Source organism: Morone saxatilis, unplaced genomic scaffold (assembly GCF_004916995.1).
Source record: "Morone saxatilis isolate NCDOM2014 unplaced genomic scaffold, NCSU_SB_2.0 Contig17, whole genome shotgun sequence".
Lineage (NCBI taxonomy): Eukaryota > Metazoa > Chordata > Actinopteri > Moronidae > Morone > Morone saxatilis.
This window is the reverse complement of record NW_023339729.1, coordinates 24,157,376-24,180,101: the sequence shown is the minus strand read 5'-3', so window position 1 is coordinate 24,180,101 and position 22,726 is coordinate 24,157,376. Positions and strand designations below refer to the sequence as shown.

General features: G+C 39.0%; 2 protein-coding genes across 3 annotated transcripts in view; both read right to left on the bottom strand.

The window, feature by feature from the left end:
* The window catches only part of LOC118327381, a gene marked incomplete in the record, with an annotated part of 7,193 nt that extends 5,530 nt beyond the window's left edge, over nucleotides 1-1,663 (bottom strand). The window contains 3 exon segments of the mRNA XM_035660716.1: nucleotides 1-11; nucleotides 530-811; nucleotides 1,374-1,663. Of these exon segments, the coding sequence (XP_035516609.1) occupies nucleotides 1-11; nucleotides 530-811; nucleotides 1,374-1,446 (366 nt within the window).
* Nucleotides 1,664-4,236: 2,573 nt separating this feature from the next.
* Nucleotides 4,237-22,726, bottom strand: part of LOC118327098 (general transcription factor 3C polypeptide 1-like) — a 21,847-nt gene continuing 3,357 nt past the window's right edge. The window contains exons 5-40 of one of the 2 annotated variants that reach the window (XM_035660313.1): nucleotides 22,305-22,401; nucleotides 22,099-22,225; nucleotides 20,727-20,906; nucleotides 20,026-20,141; nucleotides 19,367-19,419; nucleotides 18,902-19,266; nucleotides 18,719-18,787; nucleotides 17,805-17,941; nucleotides 17,585-17,709; nucleotides 17,338-17,491; nucleotides 16,777-16,880; nucleotides 16,455-16,567; nucleotides 15,417-15,722; nucleotides 15,013-15,158; nucleotides 14,479-14,576; nucleotides 14,295-14,391; nucleotides 13,996-14,179; nucleotides 13,778-13,874; nucleotides 12,933-13,065; nucleotides 12,754-12,841; nucleotides 12,413-12,474; nucleotides 12,201-12,309; nucleotides 11,965-12,107; nucleotides 11,157-11,299; nucleotides 10,997-11,081; nucleotides 10,797-10,909; nucleotides 10,646-10,705; nucleotides 10,461-10,554; nucleotides 10,039-10,211; nucleotides 8,936-9,544; nucleotides 7,521-7,660; nucleotides 6,847-6,951; nucleotides 6,463-6,746; nucleotides 5,499-6,040; nucleotides 5,208-5,394; nucleotides 4,237-4,714 (exon numbers count right to left, since the gene is read on the bottom strand). In XM_035660313.1, the coding sequence (XP_035516206.1) occupies nucleotides 4,502-4,714; nucleotides 5,208-5,394; nucleotides 5,499-6,040; nucleotides 6,463-6,746; nucleotides 6,847-6,951; nucleotides 7,521-7,660; nucleotides 8,936-9,544; nucleotides 10,039-10,211; nucleotides 10,461-10,554; nucleotides 10,646-10,705; nucleotides 10,797-10,909; nucleotides 10,997-11,081; nucleotides 11,157-11,299; nucleotides 11,965-12,107; nucleotides 12,201-12,309; nucleotides 12,413-12,474; nucleotides 12,754-12,841; nucleotides 12,933-13,065; nucleotides 13,778-13,874; nucleotides 13,996-14,179; nucleotides 14,295-14,391; nucleotides 14,479-14,576; nucleotides 15,013-15,158; nucleotides 15,417-15,722; nucleotides 16,455-16,567; nucleotides 16,777-16,880; nucleotides 17,338-17,491; nucleotides 17,585-17,709; nucleotides 17,805-17,941; nucleotides 18,719-18,787; nucleotides 18,902-19,266; nucleotides 19,367-19,419; nucleotides 20,026-20,141; nucleotides 20,727-20,906; nucleotides 22,099-22,225; nucleotides 22,305-22,401 (5,851 nt within the window). In that variant the 3' untranslated portion in view covers nucleotides 4,237-4,501. The remainder of the gene's footprint in view (nucleotides 4,715-5,207; nucleotides 5,395-5,498; nucleotides 6,041-6,462; nucleotides 6,747-6,846; nucleotides 6,952-7,520; nucleotides 7,661-8,935; nucleotides 9,545-10,038; nucleotides 10,212-10,460; nucleotides 10,555-10,645; nucleotides 10,706-10,796; nucleotides 10,910-10,996; nucleotides 11,082-11,156; nucleotides 11,300-11,964; nucleotides 12,108-12,200; nucleotides 12,310-12,412; nucleotides 12,475-12,753; nucleotides 12,842-12,932; nucleotides 13,066-13,777; nucleotides 13,875-13,995; nucleotides 14,180-14,294; nucleotides 14,392-14,478; nucleotides 14,577-15,012; nucleotides 15,159-15,416; nucleotides 15,723-16,454; nucleotides 16,568-16,776; nucleotides 16,881-17,337; nucleotides 17,492-17,584; nucleotides 17,710-17,804; nucleotides 17,942-18,718; nucleotides 18,788-18,901; nucleotides 19,267-19,366; nucleotides 19,420-20,025; nucleotides 20,142-20,726; nucleotides 20,907-22,098; nucleotides 22,226-22,304; nucleotides 22,402-22,726) is intronic. The other variant, XM_035660314.1, reaches the window with a different exon arrangement.

Sequence of the window (22,726 nt, the reverse complement as noted above, 5' to 3'; positions counted from 1 at the left end):
ATCTGGAGGCTCTGTGGAGACAAACAGAGAGACATGTAGAGCAGTGCTCCTCAAATGAGGATACTCCTAGTAATTTGCAGTAGTGCAGGAAGTACTCCGCCTTTTTACTGTTTTTAACTGTTTTTAAAAAAAAATATTGTATAAGTTTAATAAAAATGTTAATGTAATTCTTCTTTCCAATGCAAACCTCAACTGCCATAAACTGTCAGAAGAGTTTGATCACTGCAGTTGCCTCTCTGCCACAGACAAACCTGACAGACATCCTCAGTAAAGCACAAACTCATCAAAGAGACGCAGTTCAGTACAACTTCAACACCGTCTTAGTGTTGTTGCATGATAAAATTGGCTTGCCGTGATTTAGTGATGCATTCAAAACATTTGAAATTAAGCATTTGTGTTTTTCTGAACCTCTTTATACAAACGTTTTTCTTCTAGTAAGATAAAGGTTGATAACAACAGCTTAGCTTTAGATTAGAAATAATTAAACCATCATAGCAAAAGTATTTAGCTCAACACAAAGTTTACTTACTGTAGACAGTTACAGGCAGCTTGCTACAACACTGGGGAAATTTCGGATTAGATTCATCCATATACTTTTCATAGTAACACAAGAGAGGTATTTCCCATTCAGTCACATTTTCAGCCTGCCATGTAATTCTGGTTTCGTTTGCTGTGTTTTTTCCAATAGATTTTTCCAAACCAAATGCAGTCGTGCATCGCTCACAGACGGTGCACATGGTAGAGGATGGGTCACCAAACATCACCACCAGTCTGGATGGACTGAATACGGGTTTTTCTGCACAGTTTTCATCTGTAAGACAAACATTAATATTGATTTTTTGTGGTGGAGTTTTGTGTGGAATAAGAAATCAAACACACTTATAAAAGCTGTCATTCCACACAATCAGAGCTATTGTTGCCTTAAACTTTGCTTTTGTTTGTTCTCATGTACATATTTTCTTTCAGACTCTGGGGAGTATGAGCACAAATGAACACAAAATAAGTGATTGTACTGATTTAGAGTAATAATCATTTTGTAGTACATACACAACTGTGGATCATACAAAATCTTAATAAATTCTACTTTTACACAATGTAGTTATGTTGCATGTTTTTATTTATTCAAGAAATATGCTAGTTTGTGATCAATTGAACAATAATACTAATTATAATAATACAGATATAACTTGATTTGTCCACATGACAAAGACACAAATACTACACACAGAAGGATAGATGCTTAAAATGAATCACAAAAAGTTAAAACAGTAAAATGTGATTTAAAAAGGCACATTTGAAAAATGTAAAAACATAATAAAACACACAAAAAAATCCCTTCATAATAAAGTACAGTTAGAAAACTCTTCACGTACCACAACTGGACATACAGACGTCAGACAGAAAACCCATCAAAGAAACAACCAGAAGAATAAAATGGAAAAACATTATTCCCAGTTATTCTATGGTGAGAGAAATAAAAAGAATAGTTGAACACAAAACCCAAAGGTGGTCAGAAAGGGAATGAGTCCACTCCTCTTCTTGATTTTCTATTGTAGTCCAACAATGTTGGCAGTGCTGCCTGTTTTCGAACCACACATCCTCTCTGCGTTTGTTCGCAGTCATGTTTTCAAAGCTTGATGAAAGTGAAAGTGAGGCATGGTCTCCAGGGGTGGTCCCACTTTATACACCCCCCTACCCACACCGACCCCCATTTATTTCAAAGAGACTTCACTCTGCTGTACTGACTGCTCTGACTCTTATCTTATTGAAGCCTAATAAGGAAAGAAAAATAACTCTAAAATAGATCAGTTTTTATTTAATTTAAATACATTTAAATTGTAGCCCTGGATTTGATTCAAAGCAAACACTGGCACTAGATAGATAGATTTTGGCATGTTTTTCTGGGTTGGGGGAAGTGACTGTTAGATGCCACTAAATCCTACACACTGTAATTACAGTTGTTAAAAAGTGGTTTGTTGTTTTGCAACTGCTACCACGGCCCTTTATACAAACTAGATGTTACAAATCAGGGAGAACAACTTGAAGCAAATCCAACAAAAGCCTGACACACACACACACACACACACACACAAGCATAAGCACAAGCCTGAGGAATACAAGACAAAAGTCAAATTAGAGAAATCTATATTGTAATGCTTCAATCCAATATTTAAAGTCAAATAAAGAGTGCACACTTCATTCTAAATATCCTTCAGTGTAACTATGTCTTTTATATGACTTTATCACAAGCAAAACTCCATTCACCTCCATTACAGCCTATCAGTGCTGGTGAATTTGGGTTTAGGTTTTTCCTGCTTGCATTAAATTCAACTTTGGAAACAAACATATAAACTATGCATTACTATCATACGATCGTGTATCTGTACTTGTAAACCCCCATGCCATTGATCTAAGGAAATGCACGGATGCATGCCCACAGATGACAGGTTTGGAGATAGCACAGAAGGAATTTGCCCCACCCTCCCGCTTTTGCCACTCTGTGTAATCGTGTAAGCTTCTGACCACCACTGACACTGACACACTGTTACCACACACCAGAATTATTATGGTTTTATCATTTGTTTATATTTCTGCTGCTGTTTTTATTATGATTTTTGCTTTTATAGTTGAGTTTTTATTAGATTCAGGGTTAGTTTTTACTCTTATTATTATATGGGGGGTATTTGTCAGAGGCAAGATTAAAGAAGTTCAGAATAGGTACAAACACATTGAACTACAGTCTCTATGCAACAACGCCTCTTCATGCTTGTTGTGTTTCCACTAAAGACATTTCCTGTATTTTTTATTTTATTTTAGTTAAAAGTAAGTACACAATATCGTTTCAATTCATCTTTCAATTCAGTGTAGTTTTAATTTGTTTATTTCACTTAACTAAAACTATGTTTCACTTTTAATTTAGTTTTATTTAACTCTAATAACCACCACACATACATTCAGACTCAATAATCTGCAGTCATAATATCTGTTGGTCTAGGTGGTCCACATAAGAGAAACAAAACTGAACATTTTGTCGAGGAAGGGATGGAAACGGATCTGAGTGCAGAGCTGTAGGTAATTGTTCCTCAACTTCCCGGGGATTTATATCTTTCCTGTGACCCCTCCCATGATTGGACGCATTCGAATACCACATACAAGTCTGTCTGTTACCTTTTTTTCCTAACCATATTACGTCCCTTCTCTCTCTCAAGTTTATAAGCAAAAGCAGGCAGAACGCCATATCACAGGAACAATCTCTGAGAAATTTTAATGACGCTGAAAGAGCAGCAACACAATCAGAAATGACAGAGATGTCATACAGAGTCTGACTTCAACTGATTTTAAAAGTGTTCAGGGAGTTGTAGGATATTGTATGTCAGTGATTACAAAACCATCTGAACCAATACATCCTCAGTTGCCCATTAGGGAAATCACCATATAAAAGTGGACTCAAGCCACACAATGTAAACTTTTTCTTTGGCCGAGCTTGTCCTACTCCTTTTACTCCTACTTTCTTTTACCTTTAAAAAACATCCTTTGGCAATACAAATGGATATATAATGCAATGAGAGAGAAAAAAGGTAAATTTTCAAACCCTTGAATTAATAATCAAACAGGGGTAAGAAAGTATTTTGTACCAGAAATATAGTATATTTTTCCCCATTTAGATTTGACTCATAGTCTATTTATTTCCATTTTCAAAGAGTATCTACAAGAAAGAGATGCAGCTATATACAACCAGAGAGGGAACAGTAAAGCGAGAAATATAAAAACAAAAAAGCTTGAAGCAGTTTGGCTTCACCCTGTTGCATTCATGTTACAGTAAGATATTTGGCTCTTCGAGAAAATACACTACACTATATACTGTATATATAAGTAATTATTGATATTCCTTTAATTATTATTAATCCAATATCTTAAAAGGTCTCAGAGGTTTAACACATTCTACCCATTCCAATCTCTTAATCTTAAGTGCACATACAGACAGGTGAGAAATTTAAAGGAAACAGGCACTTGTTCCCAGCACGAGGAAATCCATATCACCCCCTAAATCTTAAAGTTAAACAATCGACCTGAGACGGCTTTCCAGCATTCGTTTCCTCAGGAAAGCAGAGCAGTGTGATACCCTGTTAAGTGGAGAAAAGTTTGTTCTTGTTCTTGTTGTTTTTTAACAAAATATTACTACTAAACATACCCATTTATCTCATTTATCTGTGAGACAAAGATAAGTCAAGAATGTAATGTAATGCATTTTTATTAATAATCTTACAAAACAACAACACAAAACTACATTTAATTTTAAAACAAAAAAAATCCACAAAGAAAGAAATGTACAAAGAAATCCTGTTCTGTAAAACCAGAAGTAAAGTCTGTCAAAGAACCTGACATGAAACTTTGTAAAAGTTTATCACAGCAGTCTGATAGGTGCTCAACTTAAAGGCCTGAACTTCAAAAGCTTTGTAATGTTAAGGCAGGTATGGCCAAGTGCAGGCCATGATCACTTCTATGGTAGACAATAGTTCCAGTGGCGCTCGTTGGGTAACACCTGACTGATCCGCAGGCAGCAGCTGATGGTGGGCTCGTAAAACACTTCGTCTGGCTTCTCAATTTTAATTTTTGTCTCACTTCTTGTCTGATTCACGGGGCGGGCGAACAGCGAGCTCTTAGGTGCTTTAACCAGAGTTCTCTTCGTCACGCAGCCCATTTCTATGAGCACCTGTGGAAGAGACGAGGAGGGTAAAATATCCACAGATAACGTTAAAAGCTTACTTTTAGTGTTTCTAATGTATTGTGAATCGTTAAAGAAGATGTAAATCACTTAAAAAGGTCCAGTGTGTAACATTTAGGAGGATCTATTGGTAGAAATGAAATATATTATTCAAAGGTATGTTTTCATTAGTGTATAATCACCTGAAAATGAAAGAATTGTTGTGTTTGCGTCTCTCTACAGAGAGAGCGAGTTCCATGTTGAACCGCCATGTTTCGACAGTAACCCAGAATGGACAAACCAAACACAGGCTCTAGATGTTTCTCCTACATGCATGAAAGGCTGAGGCGTATACACTTAATCCTACATACTGGTCCTGACTGTTACTGGAGACAAGTTTATTGGCTGATGTGAGATGACCTAACGTCCCAGCTGCCTGCAGGCCTGAATCAGAAGGAGAGTAATCATGTGAGTGTATGGAGGTGGGAGTATTTCTGTTTACCTGCACCAGGTCCAGCACGGCCACTGCCTGCAGCACATCTTTGTAATGTTCCACCAGTGCCTGCTGTGTGAGTCCGGGTCGGTACATGATGTGATAAAGAATGGCCTCCAGCATGCCCTTACACACCTGCCGGTTCAGACTGCTGTCAACCATGCGCCACGGACGGCTGATGAAACTCACATTTCCACTGTGTGGGATTAGAGGTTGGTGATGGAAAGAGAAAGAATAAGGAGATGACAAACAGGAAAAGGTAAAATGTTCTCAACTCAATCTCTCACAGTCTGAACTTACTCATCATCAACACCAGCTGATTCTGTTGGAGGAGAGCAGGCTTCTTCATCTCTTTCATCATCTATACTGTCCTCTCTGGCTCCAAGTTCCTTCTTTCTTTCCTGTTTTTCCACAGTTTCCACCTTCTTCTGTCCTGGCTGTCCTTCTCCTTCCTCTTCAGGCTGCATCTGCTTTCCTTCCTCCTCGTCCAAGTTCAACAATTTGTCTCCGCTTCCCTCATCTGTTCCCTCTTTCTGCTTTTTCAGCAGTTCTTCCTCATTCAGTTTCTCTCCTGACAACCTCTTTACGGACTTTTGTTTGTCCACAGCTGATTTTTTAACCGGCGGTTCCTCTGGCTCCTGAGGGACTCCTCGCCTGGCTCTCTTGCGCATGACAGGGATGTTGTGTCGATTTTCCAACCAGGGGGGTTTGTCAGGTGTGAAACGTGACTGGGAGCGTGACTTGGACTTCACAGTCAGCAGCCACGGTTCAGCATGCTGTACGAGCACCCAACGGACGCCTAAACTCCCAACTTGTAACACCTGACCTTCTTCTTGTAAGTCCTGGAGCAAAAAGGGGGAAAATCCGATCAGAAACACACAGGAAGAGGAAACCAGGAAACTGATCATTTGCTAAACCTCCCCAAACAGCAATAGTACAATCATAGATTGGTGACTGTAACTAGGCAGGTTAGGTCTTATTGGCTTTAGATTTCTCTATTAATTGTTATTTATAGTGATCTTAGTTTGGCATTGATCAACTTTGAAGACTTTATTATCTTCAAAACAAAAGAAAAGAAAAACAACTTAGAGGGGATTCCTTAAGACAAAACCCTCTTAAATTGGGGGTCCATTGTCCAATGTGCATTAGTTGTGGGGTCCTTGTCAAGCAAAGGTTTGTCAGCGGCTTTATTTTGTATTTACTGTACACTTTACATGCTGTTTATGCTTAAGTTATATATTTCTATTGCATAATAACACAATACCTCCATATACTGCTGCAGGCTCCTGGTGCGTCCGGACTGCGGCTCCTCCAGGTGGATATGAGTCTCGAAGAGGTCATGTATATCCAAGCCATTCTCACCCGCTGCATCTAAGCTCTTCCTGAGTTGAACACATGCTTCTATGTCCTGAGGCGTGTATCCTCTTTGCTGAATCAAACGACTGTCACACTCATTGGATGGAGAAGAGCCAGAGGAACGGATGGAGTAGGTGAGGCTGGGGGGCAGCAGGGACGGACCACACTTAGTCCAGTCCAATGGTGGAGAGGCTAAAAAAAAGAGAAAAGGAACATTTGAAGGTGAAGCGGTGTGTGTGTATATTTCTGATATACTCTTGTGTGTATATTTCTTACATGCGCTGATACTTACTCTCCACAGTGAACGCATGGTGAGCAGGTGTGTCGCGCAGTTGCAACTTCATAATACACGACTCCAACACAATGTTATCACCGGTGTTGAGGTTACGTAGTTTGACTAGAAACAAAAACAAAATAACAAATCTGAAATAGAAAGCCGCAAAACACACAATCTATTATTAACAAATTATTGTTCCCCAATTACATATTGATCTATCTTATAATTTGCTTCTAAACGAATAAGATGAATAGTGCAACATTAAACTGATCTGTTGATAAATGACTGAAACAATTAATCAATTGTCAGAACTCTAGTTCTTGACAATCAAGGGCTTCTTTTTTAAATTTATGGTTTTGTTTGTATTTAAGTTAAGTTACAATTTTTGGGTTTCATATGACTTTTATTTGACTTTTGTGTCATGCAGACAAAGTGCCCAATCCTCAGTTTACAGGACATACGTAACATAAGTTTTACATTATCTATCGTCATTTGATATGAATGTAAAGTGTACTGAGACACTTAAAGTTAACAGACTTACAAAGAAATAAAGATTACCTTGTTTAATTATTATTTTTTACTCTTTCCAATGCAAGGTGATTCAAACTATGTAGCTGAAAACGAACAAGCGAGGCAACCTTACACAACTTTATCGAAAGTAAGTTAAAAAAACTAAAATCTAACTCTACCTATACCCGGAGAGCAGTATCCCCGCATCATCAGGTAGTTGGTGTGTGACGCTTGATGTGCCTTCACTTCCAGTCTTTTTTTCCCCTCACACTCGTCACCGTCTTCATCATCATCCTCCTCCTCTTCCAGTGCTGCCATACTGAAAAGCCACAGTTTAGATAAATGGCAGTGAACACTTCAAGAGAAGTTAGGCCTCAAAACAAATTTTGTATTGTATGTAAACATCATATTCTGGTTTCAGAAACCTGGGGAGTATTTCAAAAAGCTGGCTAACTGAGTGAGCCTGACTTCTGGACTTGAATAAAACCTGGAACCTCTTCAAGTCCGGAACATTGAATAAAGTAAAAATAGCTGTTCTGGGTTAAATACCCACTATTCTGTTGAAGTACTCAACAACCAGGATACTGTTGCGTGTAAACCACTTATTCAGGTTTCTAAACATTATTTGTTGGTACAGAACATCGAGACTGAGATGGAGAGAAATCGAGACACTTCTGCAGTCAGATGATTATAAACCTGGATACTGTTATGATCATGTATGTATGGTAGGGATGTACCGACACACTCAACTCACAGTTTGATACAAATCAAGATACTGGGTTCATAATATGATGTGTTTTTCATCTCACCATATTAAATATTCACATAGCTGTATCACAGTTTAACTGTCTTGCTTTATATCTTTACAGTCACAATGCATGGATATGAATAACAAGGTTTTTCATGCGCTGTGTAAATGCAAAGTCCCGTAAATAATCAATCATCAGGATAAGACTCAAAACATGTAAAGAAATGCAGCAGCTATTTGTATTTCTAAGCCACACTTTTATGTTATTTTCTTGCACAAAAGTTCAATTTGATGGGCTGCAAATCCTAAAATCTATATTTTACCATTACCTAATTTGGTTAGTAAAGTTAAGAACAGCAGTGTTCTCGTTATGTTGTTCATCCTGAACTGTGCTGCAAATTCCCTGGCAGCCATTTGAAGTTTCGTACAGGAAATTGTCCCTCAATCAAAAATGCTGTTGACTCAAACCATGTTTAATTGCGATATACTGTTTATACTTCAGAAGGATTTCAGATAAACAACGTATGATAATAACAGCAGTAAATGGGTCACACAAATGGGTGAGGTCAGTTTACTCAAATTACAAGGAAGTAGTTATGAAATCTTAAAAAGAAAATGAAAATCACTCTGGATATTCTCCCCTAGACCAGGGTTTTCCTGTTAATCAATAGTATAGACATAAAATGTTATAAAATAACTAAATCTTATCAGACAGGGATCCCTAAAACTACATCGTATCGGCCTGGTGTGTATCAATCCGGGGGTCAACATCAAGGTTGAGAACCACTGCCTTAGACTTTGAATACAATAACATGCAGTGATGCTTGTACAGGGGTTATAACTTACCTCTTGACTACATCATTGTCCACCAGGTTGCTGTCCACCACAACGATCGGTTTAGGTATGGAAATGTACACATTCAGCAGTCCCAGAGTCATCAGGCTGAGAGAGACCACACAGGCTCCACCTGGAGAGTCCATAGAAAACCGCATCATGTCCGACACATCTGGAGGCTCTTCTGAAGCTTGAGGTGCTGAGTTCGAGGTAGAAGCTTTGGGCAGATGATCGTCTGTCTGCTCTCTGCCAGATGGATCTTCACCAGGACCAACTGTGAAGGAATCTTCTGTGTTTTTCTGTTCACTTTCTGTTCTTTGTTCTTCCTCCACTTTCTTTTGGTTGTTCTCTTCTTTATTTGCTGAGTCATCGTTTGCATTCTCTGGTTGTACCTCCGGTTCACTCACTGGTTTCCCGCCTGCCTTCCGTTCACTTTGTTTTCTTTTTATTTCTGACTCTGCTCTTCTCTCCACCCCCTCCTCCTCGTTCTCGGACCTGTTCTTGGTTTCATGGTAGAATAGAGTGACAGGTCTGTCGTCTCCCATCCCGTTATTAATTAGACTCCTCATGAACCGGAAGGAATCGGTGCACAGCGAGTGAGGAAAGCGCCACGAAAAACACCTGTCAGGGGAGGTGGAAGAGGGAGAGGCGTGAAAAATGAACGCTTTGCACAAAACAGTAAATGATGACAACAGAAGACTTTTTTGACCAAATATTTCCAAGAGCTAAACTCTGGAATGACATCTAAAGCTGGTGGGTGAGTGTGCCTCGCTAGATTCAGCAAACGCTCCTAACTTCAGATTTCTGTGTAAATCACCTGCGTAAAAATAAATAAAAAAAGTAATGCCACCTGTGTATAATGGCTTTCATGAGAATTGAAACTTTAAAACAAATGCCCAAATAATACCATATGAGGCTACACGGTGTGAGAATTCAGAAGAAGTAGAAGTTCTGGTCTCAGACATCTAAAAAGGAAAGTCTATCATTTTCTAAAAACTTTAAATTTGAAACGGATACAGGAAGCGTTGGCTTTGGGAGCAGATTAGAAAAATAAATAAACACTGCTGCCACTATTTGAGGAAATCCCAGTATTTTCCCCTCGGGTGGCTGTGTACCTGTAGTAGGACTGGGACAGCTGGTAGGACATGGGCAGGATGGGCAGCGCTCGGTTCTTCTTCGGCCCAAATGGCTGATTGACACGGCGGCGGTTGACCAGACCACTCTTCCTGCATCGTATGAACGCTCGACACAGCAGCTCCTGGTCATACTTACTGTACATGTGGAAGGCCTAAGACAGAAGACAGTTGAATAAGCAGATGTTTTGGGTAAAAACCAGGACAAATGGACTAAATTTTAGAGTTGCCTTTGCTTAACTTTTTACTTATTTCTATTTTATGGTGTTTTCACTTTTCTTAAGTGTATATTTTTGTGTATATTTTGCTTTATTTGTTTTTATTGTGAAGTACTTTGTGATGTTCTGCTCCTGAAAGGTGCCATATAAATGTGAACAGAGGAAGAAAATTAAAGAAGGCCACACCTGAAAGGATCTGGAGGACTTCATCTGGCTGTTGTTCATGGCCAAAGTGCTCTGGATCAGGTTATGTAACACTATGGCATGAATGTCATCTGTGCTGCAATGCAAACACACACAAATTACAATTAACTGATACCATAAAACCCCAAATTTAATCAGTGGAGGAAAATCTAAAAATGAATCCTTACCAGGTGAGAACATCTTTGCATGGCATATGCTTTCCACAGGCTATTGCTGAAACCCTAAACCTGTAACACACATAAAGCATTACATTACAAACTACACTCAACTCCCAGCCGTCACTGCTTGTCTAAAGTCCGAACCTCCTCCTCTTCTTACCGTGAGAAGAGCTCATGTTTTGTGTCAGGCACGTTCGTATCACACGGGCTCTGAGCGGTGCTGAACTTCTGTCTGAGCAGCCTCACATACTCCGAGAACACTTTACCACAATCCTAAAACAACACAGGCATAAATATAACTTCAGACTTTCAAGAACAAAAATCGGGCAACGATAACATCAAAAAATCAAAAAAACACACCTCTGGATTGTTTGGGTCAGCCGGTTTTTTCTCCTCCAACAATCTCATCAGAGTTTTATCCTGGTACACCTCAGCCAGACAGATCCTGCGACACATTGCTGATGAATAAAACTGAATGTTTTTGTTTATAAATGTGCATGTTTATATTATTATTACCAACCTGTAGTTCAGAAGCGTCTGAGGATTTTTTAAGATGTATTTTGTGCGACGCCCGACAGCGACAGATGTTTTATCCACCGATATCTCAAACTCTGCGTGGAGCAGGTCTCTTACCACACAGTGAGGTACAAATGGCCTTTTTAACTGCAACACATTACCAATATGCTTTGTGCTTTGATCTTGAAACAACTAACAAAACAAGTGAGAACAAACTTGACTTGACACAAAAAATATAATTATCATCAGAATCATTATCAAAAACAGGTTTTGTTTTATGTAAACATTTTATTAAGTGTTCTATGTCAAAACATCTATAATAATATAACTGTTTATGTCACAATTTAGCCTTTATTACATAGTATGCAGTATATGAGTAGACAGGAAAGGAGGGATAGGAAGAAAGTGGTTGACAAACAAAGGGTTCCTGTCTAAACAGCAACCAAAGACCAAAGATGTTGTGATTACATGGCCAGCAGTGTCTTAAACCTCAATAGGTTTCTGGGCGTCCAATATTTCACAATAAAACCCTGCAAAGATCTGAAAAACGGCCAGAAAATCAACATAATTTTGAGTAGCAGGAAACCCCTGCATTAGACGATTTAAATAATAATTAATGAGTCATTTTACCTCTAAAAATTGTTCAAATAACACTTTGGTTTAATTGGCCAGTCAACATAGGCGACTAAATGATGAGGGGGATGCAGGAGGAGGAATTGCTTTGTTTTAAAGGGTCACAAACTAAAAACCATAGCTGGGAACCACAGTTTTAACACTAGTTTGTGTGGGTGTGTGTGTGTGTGTGTGTGTACCTTGCTGTTGAGCAGGTGTAAGGCCACACTGCAGAGCATCATCAGTGAGTCCTCCTGTACAGACCAGTAGACCCTCTGTCTGGTCATCATCTTCAAAGCCTGGTGGTCCGCCTCGTCATGGGCAGGTGTCCGTTTCTTGGGCTCTTTAAGGCAAATAAGAAAACACACACAACCAGTCAGCTGTCTGACTTTAGTCCATTATTGACATGTATTCATTTTTTATGCTCACACTATACCTTTCTTCTTCTTTCGTGGCGCCTTCACAACCTCCTTTTTGGTTCTCTTCCTCTTTTGTCTCTTTCCTCCGACCACCAGCTGGTTTCTGGACGCAGGCTCTATGTTCACCTGGATACAAATTGGTTTTAGCAAGGTAAACCTAATAAACTGACAACTAAGAGTATGTAAAGATAGTAAAACAATAACACAATGAAACAGACAGAACTCATACCTCAACATTTTCTGCGATTAGTGGTCGCTTGGCAGTCACATAACGAGGTTTAGTAGTTCCTCCTACAGACATAAAAGTATATTACTGAAGAGCAGGAACACCGTCACGGTTTGACAGTTAGCATTAAAAACAGGTTTGTAGGTTAATTTTGAAGGACCTCAACACAAAACACAAAAATCTCAAAACGGAGCAGCACAATGTCAACGTCACTCACATATTATACACAAATCTTTTCAGCTGTTATAGAGATTATTAATGCTGAACTAAATCAACTAAAAGCTTTGTCATGATTGGAAAGTGTTTTAGAACAAACATTCATTATGTTCCAAGCAGCAACTCACCAGCTTTAAGTGCAATCCTGAGAGCATTTTTACTCAGCAGGCTCTTCAGTCTGATTTTGTTCTCCTTCGCCTCTAAACCACTTGGGGTCTAAAAACAAAAACAAGAGACACGTGCTCAAAATACCAAAAGCCACATTTAAAACTGTCTATGCACTACATGCACATACATGTACACTTACTGTTTTGACAGAGAGTAGGTGATTGGTCCACAACCAGTTTCGTTTAAGATGAGCGAAGAACTCAGAGTCCAGACCTCCTGCTCCTTTACCGTCTCCTGGTATTAACCCCTCGTCACACACTTCACGACTGCCCCTGTGTGTGAGCGCACAGATACATACATCAGTGCTACTTTAACACACAGGTTTTTCTGTGAATTTAAACTCTGATAAAAGTTGGATTGTTAGTGAGGGAAAGCACTAAAACGCGTTAAGCAAGTACAACACTGGCAGTAGTAAAACCAGCATCAACGTTCCCATTAGGAGTGATATTCACTCGTGAGTGAAGGTTAATTGTGATAAAATCCTCTTGCTACAAATGTAAGGGTTTATTAAAAGGCTCATGGCCCAGGAAAATACACATTTTTCTTCATGTGTCTCCATGTAGTGTGGATACGCCTGCTTTATTTTACTCTTTGTTGACACTGAAAAGAATTGGTTTTAGAATACGACTGTTGGTTCATTTCTAATCTGCTGCTCCAAAATTAACCGTCCAGACCTCTCAGATGGTCTGTGATCAGGTCTGTTAACTGTCCCCAGATTCAAAACTGATTTTGATGAACGACATATCTGGAACAAATCTCCAACTCTCTACTGTTGATTTGTGTGACTCTTTTTTTCGCCTTTTTTATCTTTCTCCTGTTTTACTCTTTTTAAAATCCTATTTATGTTTATCTTTTCATATTTATATTTCCTTGTGTTTCTTTTATGTCTTCTCTGAAAATGTTTCTGTCTTATGTAAAGCACCTTTCCTTGGTGCTATACATATAAACCTGCCTATTATTACAGAGAAATCACACTCCATGTACCTGAGCAGGTATGCCAGTCCTACGAACACGCTGCGTTCATGGACAAAAGAAGGAGCAGCTTCCTCCTCTGTGACATTTCTCTTATTACGGATGACCCCTAGAAAGATGCAAACAAAGAGAAAATTATAATTTGCCATATGCCAGTGCTGTGAGTGATTAGGCTTTTATGTGTGAGTGTGTGTGTGTGTGTGTGTGTGTGTGTGTGTGTGTGCATGTACCCAGCGGTGTATTCAGGCAGACACACATCAGGTCAAACCAGTAGTTTTCTACATCTTCGGGAGTGTTGAATGTGTACTGGCGCTTCTCAAACGGTTTGTCAGGTGACTCTGTGACCAGCCAGTAGTGCGGCTCAGAGCTGGTGGTGTCAACAATGGTGGCATTGCGCTTCAGGTACAAAAACACCTGGATCAGTGCAGATATGGAGAAAAAATTAAACATGTTTGAAAAGAGAATTTATACGATGTGACATAAATTCGGTGTTTGTACAGCAAACTTTAAAGCAATGATTACGGTGTACCTGGTCTTTCTCCTTGAACTTCTCCACAGGACCAAACTGCAGCAGACCCATGTAGACCAACTTCTGCAGGTTCTCATGAAATGAGAAGATGTATCTCCTGATGTAAAGAGCCCATAAATACTCAATTTAGAATTACAATTATAATGAGTTACAGAAAGAGCAAGAAAGAAACAAAGAAAGTCACCGTTTATAAAGCAGCTGTCTCTTCATTCTGGCAGGCAGCGTTCTGATAAGATAGTGTTGCTTCACAGGGTCGTTGAGATATTCCTCCAGTCCATCCACCTGTGGACACAAGGCAGCAAATGTGTTTGAATGTAGTGCATTTGCTCTGTCTTTCCTGTGGGCCATGAACAATATTTCATAAATGTCCACAGGTACATCTCACGATCCACAAAGGAATCGACATTCAGTTTCCAGTTTATTAGGTACACCCAATATTTTGTCCAGCCCATTTATATCATTGAGGGTTAAACTAGATATTAGAATCAACTCAGTAATCAATACAGTATCCCAGCACCAAAAATTAAAACCTCCAAAAAGACTTTTTTATCCTCCAAAGAAATAAATTGGCCTGAAGGTTGACTATGACATTTAAATTTTCAGTGATAGAAACTCTTTAGTTACAGGGAATTTACTGTAAGGATAAAGAGTACATCTGCTCCTATTTTAAAAAGGACAGATGATTACTTATAACCACTACCGTATCTTACACTCTCACCTTATAATTGATCTGTATGACCTGAATGAAGACAGAGAGAGGCAGGCAGAGGAGCAGATCACCAACCATCGCCCAGCCACTGCCGAACTCCTTTTGTACACGGACAGGAGGCATGAATCTCTTCCATGACTCTTCGTCAACATACACTATCAGAGACAGGCAGAAGATAACAGACAAATCATCATGATTAGTGGAAAAAAACCTCTTTCTCGTCTCAATAATTAAAATAACTACAATATGTCTACCAACATTTCGTAGTAAGTCACAATATGCAGTGATAAATAACAGTATGTATGTAAATCCTGCACTGACTAAAGTCATTAAGAAACATAAATGGAGGACTCATTCAAAAGAGACACAAATGTTTTACGACAGGAGAGTTCCTACCCGTGATTCTCTCTCACCTTTCATGTCAGACTGAGAGTGGCCATGTGCTGTTTTATCTTTCAGCTCTTCCTCATCATCGCCGGATGATGTGACATCCAAGTTTGACAAATTGGAATCTGCAGTTTCCTGTTTTTCCTCGTTTTCTGGAGGTTTGGCATCAGGATCAGAGCTGTTGGGGTTTGCTGGTGCTTGAGAGGTTGAGCGGGAGCCATTGGAGTTGTGTCTTTCTGGGTGACCGTAAATCAGGTACCAGAGGAAGTTATGAATGGCACGCAAACGATGCATCTTAGGTTGGAAGCCAAAAGTCTTCCCCAACCCCCGAACTATGAAAACAGAGACAAGGGGACAAAGATTTAGAGAAGAAATATATATAATCTTGAGGATATCACTACAGTGCATATACGGTGAAAAAGACACTTAAATGGAGCAGCAAAGTGCTAAGAAGTTGCAGGACTCTTGATGTTTCTTGAATACCACACCAGATACCTACTGTGCTAAAGATAGATTAAAGCTGCAATATTCAACATTCCTGCATTAAAATATCCGTACACACTAGAAATAAGTTATATATATGTTACTGATTATCCCAAATGTTTCCAACAATGTTCAAACCCAAAGAAATCTGCAATTTTATTCAGATTGCGTTTCACCAGTCACCCGTCATAGGGTCATATCCTTTTTGGGCGTGCGTCAGTATTGACGATGACAAGCTGAGTGCAAATATTGCAATGGTGATGAAGAAGTCCCATGATCCCATTGTACTCTATGACATCATCAAAGTTTGTTTATTAAACTGTGTTATTGTTTTGATGTGTGAGACCCCTGGCGGCTGAACTTGCATATCGTATGTTTAAATAAATGGTTTACTTGGTCAGTTTGGTATCAAGCTGGACATACATGGCCTCCCCAAAGTGGTCACTCTGAAGCTTTTTGTACATTCCTTGGCTTATTGTTTATCATTTGTATGCAATAGCTGACATTGGTTATTTTGAAGAGAGAGAGACACAAATTCTCACTACTTGAGTACAATTCTTTTTTCTGCTGTCAAACCAAACCTGTTGTGGGCTTGAACTCGTCCTCATCTCCCTTTCTGTCATCTTTGCCCTTCAGGGAAGTGCTGCCAGTCAACTCCTCATTCTCTCTGGCTTTCTCTTCAGCGTGCTGCAGACTGAGTGGCAGAGGAAGATCAACAGATTAAAAGTCAGGTTTGAGTAGGCACATCATTTAAATTAGACAAAATTATAAAGTCCAAGGAGACAGACAGAGGGAGAGAAGAGAAAATATAAGAACAAAACTTGACACAAAATTGGGGTGACCACCGAGCTGCTACTCAGACATCCACTCCATATCTCAGTGAATTATTTGGTTCGTGCTCACCGTAAAGCTGAGTAAGAGCTGGAGATTCTGAAGCGGATCTGTTCAATGAGTCGGTTCACTATGTCATCGTTGGGTTGAATGGACGGATGAACGACCATTTCAACCTGAACGTAGAAAAACATCAGACCGAAAGAGGTGGTTAGTGGTGGGCAAATATTAACAATTAACAAATATACTATCTCTTTTCTAGTCTAGGCTCCGTTTTTGTTAATTCGCCATGTTAGTAATTTTCATGAGTCATAAAAATGTCAAAAAAACAAGACAACAGGGCAGAAAGTGGTTTAATAAGACCTGTATAAGCAACTGCTTGAAAATGTTTCTTACTCTTATCCCTTTTCTTAGTTTCCTTTTTAATACACACAAAACCACACACACACACACACACTAGGGGGACAATGAAAGGATAGCAGTTAAATGAATTAAATACATTTTAAAATAGACCTGGCCTCAGCTGGGTCCTGAGGGGCCCTTTATCATTTGTGGTTAGTAGTTTTATTTTAACACAAGCAGTGGATGCAATGAGGCTTGTAAGTATAACTAACAATCAAGGTGTGTATTTACCTTCTTGGTGATGCCATCCTGTATGACAGTGGTCTTGTAAATCCTAAGCAAACCTTCTCTAGACAGTCCGTGGACGAGACGTAGAATAGTCTTCCTGCAACACTTTGAGCTGAGTCCATCCTGCTTCTCTTCCTCATTGATCATCTTCTGTAGCCTGGAGAAAGACAGCATGTTGACATGTTTTTCTCTCTCTTACTGTGGGGTAAAATGCTTTGAAATTAATGGGAAACATTTAAGAAAAACTGACGGGAAAAGACCCTCTATGATTTTGAAGCTGCGGACAGCCTCAACGATCAGGTTCTTCCTCCTCAACAGGCGGTATGTTTCATGAGACCTCTCCAAAGACTTTTTGTATTTAACATGTCCACGGCCCTGAAAGAAGTAGATGTTATATTCAGCACTCATCTCAAACAGCTGGAACAACACAGTGAACAAGAAAACCCACTAAACCCACCCATCAGACTGACCTTTGTCTCAAAAACATCTTTAACAACCACAACGTTGTTGCCTGCTGGGTTACCGACAGCATCCACCACCTCACTCTGAGGCAAAGGGCTGGCAGGACTTGAGCTGGATTCTTCCTCCTCCTCATCTTGAGCTTGTTCTGATAGAACAGACAGTCTGAATTCAATATGATTAAACACAACAACGGAAAACATATAATATACAGTATATGTGTCATGGAAAAGGAGTTTGATTCTGAAGAAATCACAATATCAAACACTGTGTGTGGGAGTGATTATGTGGATTAATATTAATACTTGAGAGAAAAAAACATCAACATCTCAATATCCATATGCAACTGTATTTAGTAACGTCATCAAATAATGCTTATCCCATTTTAAAAAAGCGGTTTAGGGTTTTAATAGCAAAATAAATTAAGTCTTTACAGTCTCATACTGTGGCAGATTTTGGTGCACTTTCACTTGTCACTCATATTGACAAACCCACAGATAATTTAAAAACACCACTCTGCAGATCCTCTCGGCTCAACGGATTGTTTTAGCGTCTTTCAGCTAATTGTTTTGGTTTTACAGCCACCAACTTTACGGTTTTGGTTCAGTCTCAGCACTGTAACCAGTGTTGTTTTTGGCCACAGCAGGTAGCTATGTTTGGCAGAAAAGCTCTAAAAATTCACTGCACGCTACCTGCTCGACACCAAACTGCAGACAGACACTAGCTGGTGACTATCAGTTGCTCTGATTCTGCTGGATGTGAAAATAAGCATCTGTTGTGAGCCATATCGACTCAAGAGGTGCTGATATGTGGGACAATGTTGTGTTTACAAATTATTTCCAAAGCCCACAAGTTTCCTTCAAAGCTTGACTGTTGCTGAAATGTAGCTGCAATGTAGTCGTTTAGGCCAATTTCTGAAAACTACCTGCTTCTGGAATGGACACTGAGTCAGGCATTGTACTGGTGATGGATTTGGTGCAAGCTGGAGTTTCACCTGAGTGATGACATAAAAGAAATTAGAAAAGTGGGACAACATTAAGAGCTGAAACTGTCCATTAAACTCAACTCATTTTGTTATGAAATGTACAAAGGTTTCACAAGTACTCACATTCATCTGGTGTAGGTTGTACAATTGGGATCTCAGGTTGGGTAGTTTTCCCACTGCTTTTCTTTCCTGCTGTCTTTCTTTTTGCTCCTGATTTCCGTCTTCCTTTACCCGCCTCTTCATCCAAGCCTTCATATGCTGTATCCACTTCTCTATCACCGCACTTCTGCCCGGCTTCCTCTGCATCTTCGTTTCCTCCTCCAGCAGCTTTCTGAATCTTCTTCGCAGCGGGAGTTTTGGGCTTTTCTTTTGCTGTCGACTTTGGGGTTGATGGTGTTTTAGGGGTGGCAGGTGAAGTAGAGTAAAGAAACTTCTTCCGTTCCTGCTCCTTAGCAAACAGCTGGAGTTGATTACTCACACCCACACACCTGTCGGGAAGCGAGCAGAACAGCATTTGGTACAATAGTATTTGATATGATGTAATGGTAAAAACAACAAAACATTTAAATTTGGTTCATAGATACACACTTGTGACTGATAAATTTTGTAGTCCTCTGCCGACCCTCATCCTCCATGAATCCCTGCAGGGTGAAAAATATCACAGATAGTGTTATACAGTGTAATACAACATGTGATATAATATACAATATATAACTACTACTTTGGTTGTTTGCATGTGGTGACTCATTTCTCTGGTTAATTTTGAGTCATCTGTGTTGTTGTATTGGGCCGTAATATAATCAAAGGTGTGTCCTATAATTTATATCTGCGAAGAAGCAAAACAATCAATACAATATAATACAATACAACATGGCGAATTACAAATTACATTACATTTTAATCAGCTCGCCATCATATCTGGCATACATCACACCATTTCATAGAGGAAGGGTTTTCTTTGTCGTGGTTGACCTCTGGTGGAGGTCGTGGGTGGGACGTCACAACATATCCGACAATTGAGAGTGTGTCCTGCAGGCATGATTTTATTCATGTTCTTACATCCCATTATGTAAGACATTTTTCCAAACTCTCTGACAGCATGTACACTATTCTAAAAGACTTCAAAATGTTACACTTCATTGAAGATTCAAGCAGTTTTTGAAAATAAGTAATACAAACAAATAATATATAAGGTTATAGAGCAAATGTATGTATGGGAAACATTGTATTAACAGACTAGGTCTTACCTTAATCACACCATAACTGTCCAGCCTTCGGCAGATCATACGAGATTCCAGTTTACCGACGTTCATCCTAAAGCCAATACGACTCTGAGGGATTCCCTTTGTTCCACAGGCTAGTACTGCATTACAAGAAAAAAGGCATCAGGAGGAATTATTAAAAGAGTTTAACACAATTTGGAGGTTAGATAATTACAGTGCAATCAATAACCTTTTGGACAATAGCATTTCTTTGCTGTGTTGTCTCTGTCCCCTTGAACATCGCATCTCTTTAAAAACAATGGATTTGAGGGGAAAGTGCTGACTTTTAGCATTGATTTGCCCAATCACTGTCTTACTCTAGTATGCACAATGTATAGTACTCCTTGTTAGACACAGAATACCTAACCTTCTGTTAAAGTGGTGGCTTCTCGTTAATTAAAACTTTATTCAGACATGACAGGACAGTTAAAGAGAAAGCTATAATGCTTTGTAAAAAAATAAAATATTAAGGAAGAAACGTTGTCAGTTGTTAACTTAAACTTATTTTTAAACTTATTGACCATCATTCTAAATATAACATTTACATAACAAAGTGCCTGTCTGAAAGGGGACTGAACACCAAAACAAGACGTGGAGAAAATGTGTCCACATGCTTCTGGACTGCCGTACCCTAAACTATCCTGATTAATCCATTTTATTTGCCAGAGGAGCGTAATCAAACCTACCAATGTGATATGCCTGTGTGAGGACATCTTTCTCCATGATTCGCCCCTCTGAAGGGAGAGCTCTTCGTCTCGCTCCAGTGTCATCTTCTTCCTCCTCGTCCTCATCATCGTCATCGTCGGTGACGCCCTTCCTCGTATACGGCTTTAACAGTTTCAAACAGCGCACAAGCACTTTATTCCCTGGAAAACAAAGTGAAACGATGCAGTGCATTTGTTTAGTCTGTGGCAAATACAAATCTGAATATAGTCACCACACAGTTATAATAAGCCTGTTATAGTTAAATGCACTTTTAGAAGTTTTTTGATTGCTTGGACTGTGAGATGCAGTTGAAAGTTCTGCAGAAAGTTAGTAAGTGGCCCTTGAAATAGTTTTATTTTGTCAAGCTACTATTTGCATGTCAAAGAATGAACTTACTCATCTTTTTACATTTTCTACATCAACACAACACATCACTACATTACTTTAAAATCTGTGACTTTATGAACTTTTCTCATCATATCTCATATTAAACTAAACCTATAAAAAAAAATACTTTATGTCGAACTGCACAGTGTTTAATTAGTGGGAATGGCGAGTCAGTAAAAATACATCAATGTGATTATTATATCGTTATGTCTGTGCAGCAAAGTAAAGCTCAAACTATTGATTGATTTATGATTGATTAATAGTTTAGTCAACCTATAGAAAAGTGATTTGCAGCAATTTTGATAACTTCTTATTCATTTAAATAATTTTCAGCCAACAATTCACAGCCTCAACTTCAGAAAAATTTTCTGCTTTCCTTTGTTTTAACAGTAAATTAAATATGGCTGTTGGTAGACTAAAACAAACCATCTGGGCTGGATTGGACAATTTTCTGACATTTTATAAAGAATCAAGAAAATAATCGTAGGAGTAATCAATATTGAAAAATAATTGTTGGTTGCAGCTCTACACACAACACAGTGAGACATGGAAGTAATCCATGTTTATGTCCCAGAGAGTGAATGATACCATGATAATAAGATAATGCTGGTGAGTTTCATAAATGACCCGTTATGTTTCGGGGATTTCATCAACTAAATATTAAGAAAGCAGTTTATAGTTTAAATATAATGTAGATTTTAAATAATTCAGTCATAGCTTAATTAATCAGTTTGAGATGAATCATTGAAGCTAAATATAACACATTAAAACATTTAAAGTAAAAACAGAACAGAAGCAGAAACTAAATGTGACCACACAATGAATGTATTGTCGTAAGTTTTTTGGTTTTGATTTTACTTCTGATATTGTGATGATGTACTCTGATCATACTGTACTGTTATTTAATTATATCAAATAAACTGGTGGGATGAGCACATATGTACTGGTGCTTCAGTGCCACGTTACCTTTTTTGTTGGTGCAGGGCCCGGCGCCGGGATCCAAGTCCTCCAGAGGGTACTGGCAAAACTCAACCAACTTGGCAGATCGCATGTAGTGAAAAACACGCTTGACGGTATTGTCATTCAAATTCTGCTGGAAAACACACAGTTGTTACCTCAAACGGAAAGACAAACGCACACAGACCAACAGACACTCACAAAGAGATACTTACAAGTTGTTCTCTGAGTGCCATCAAAGTGGCGATCTGACCAGGTGACTGCTGGAGAAGGTTGGACACGCACTCCATCAGTATGTCATATTTCGTCCTCCTGAAAGAGCAGAAGGAGTTAAGAGGAATTTCTGCAGGAGAGGGAGTGGCACTGACAGAGGAGACAGACTAGGAATGCTCCTAAATCTTAATACTGCATTTGTAAAAGCACAAACTGGGCTTGTTCCTTCTAAACATTTTCAGTATTGGTATTCAGTATTCTGCAGGACACAGAATGGTAAAATATGCAAGTGGCTGGTAGATTTGCTTCGTCTGTTGAGTAGCTAGTAAAACATTTGGCTGGTGAACAAAAAAGTGAATTATGCAAATACCTGAGTAGCACGTCTATTGGAGGAGGAACAGCACATTCAACTCAAATAGCACCC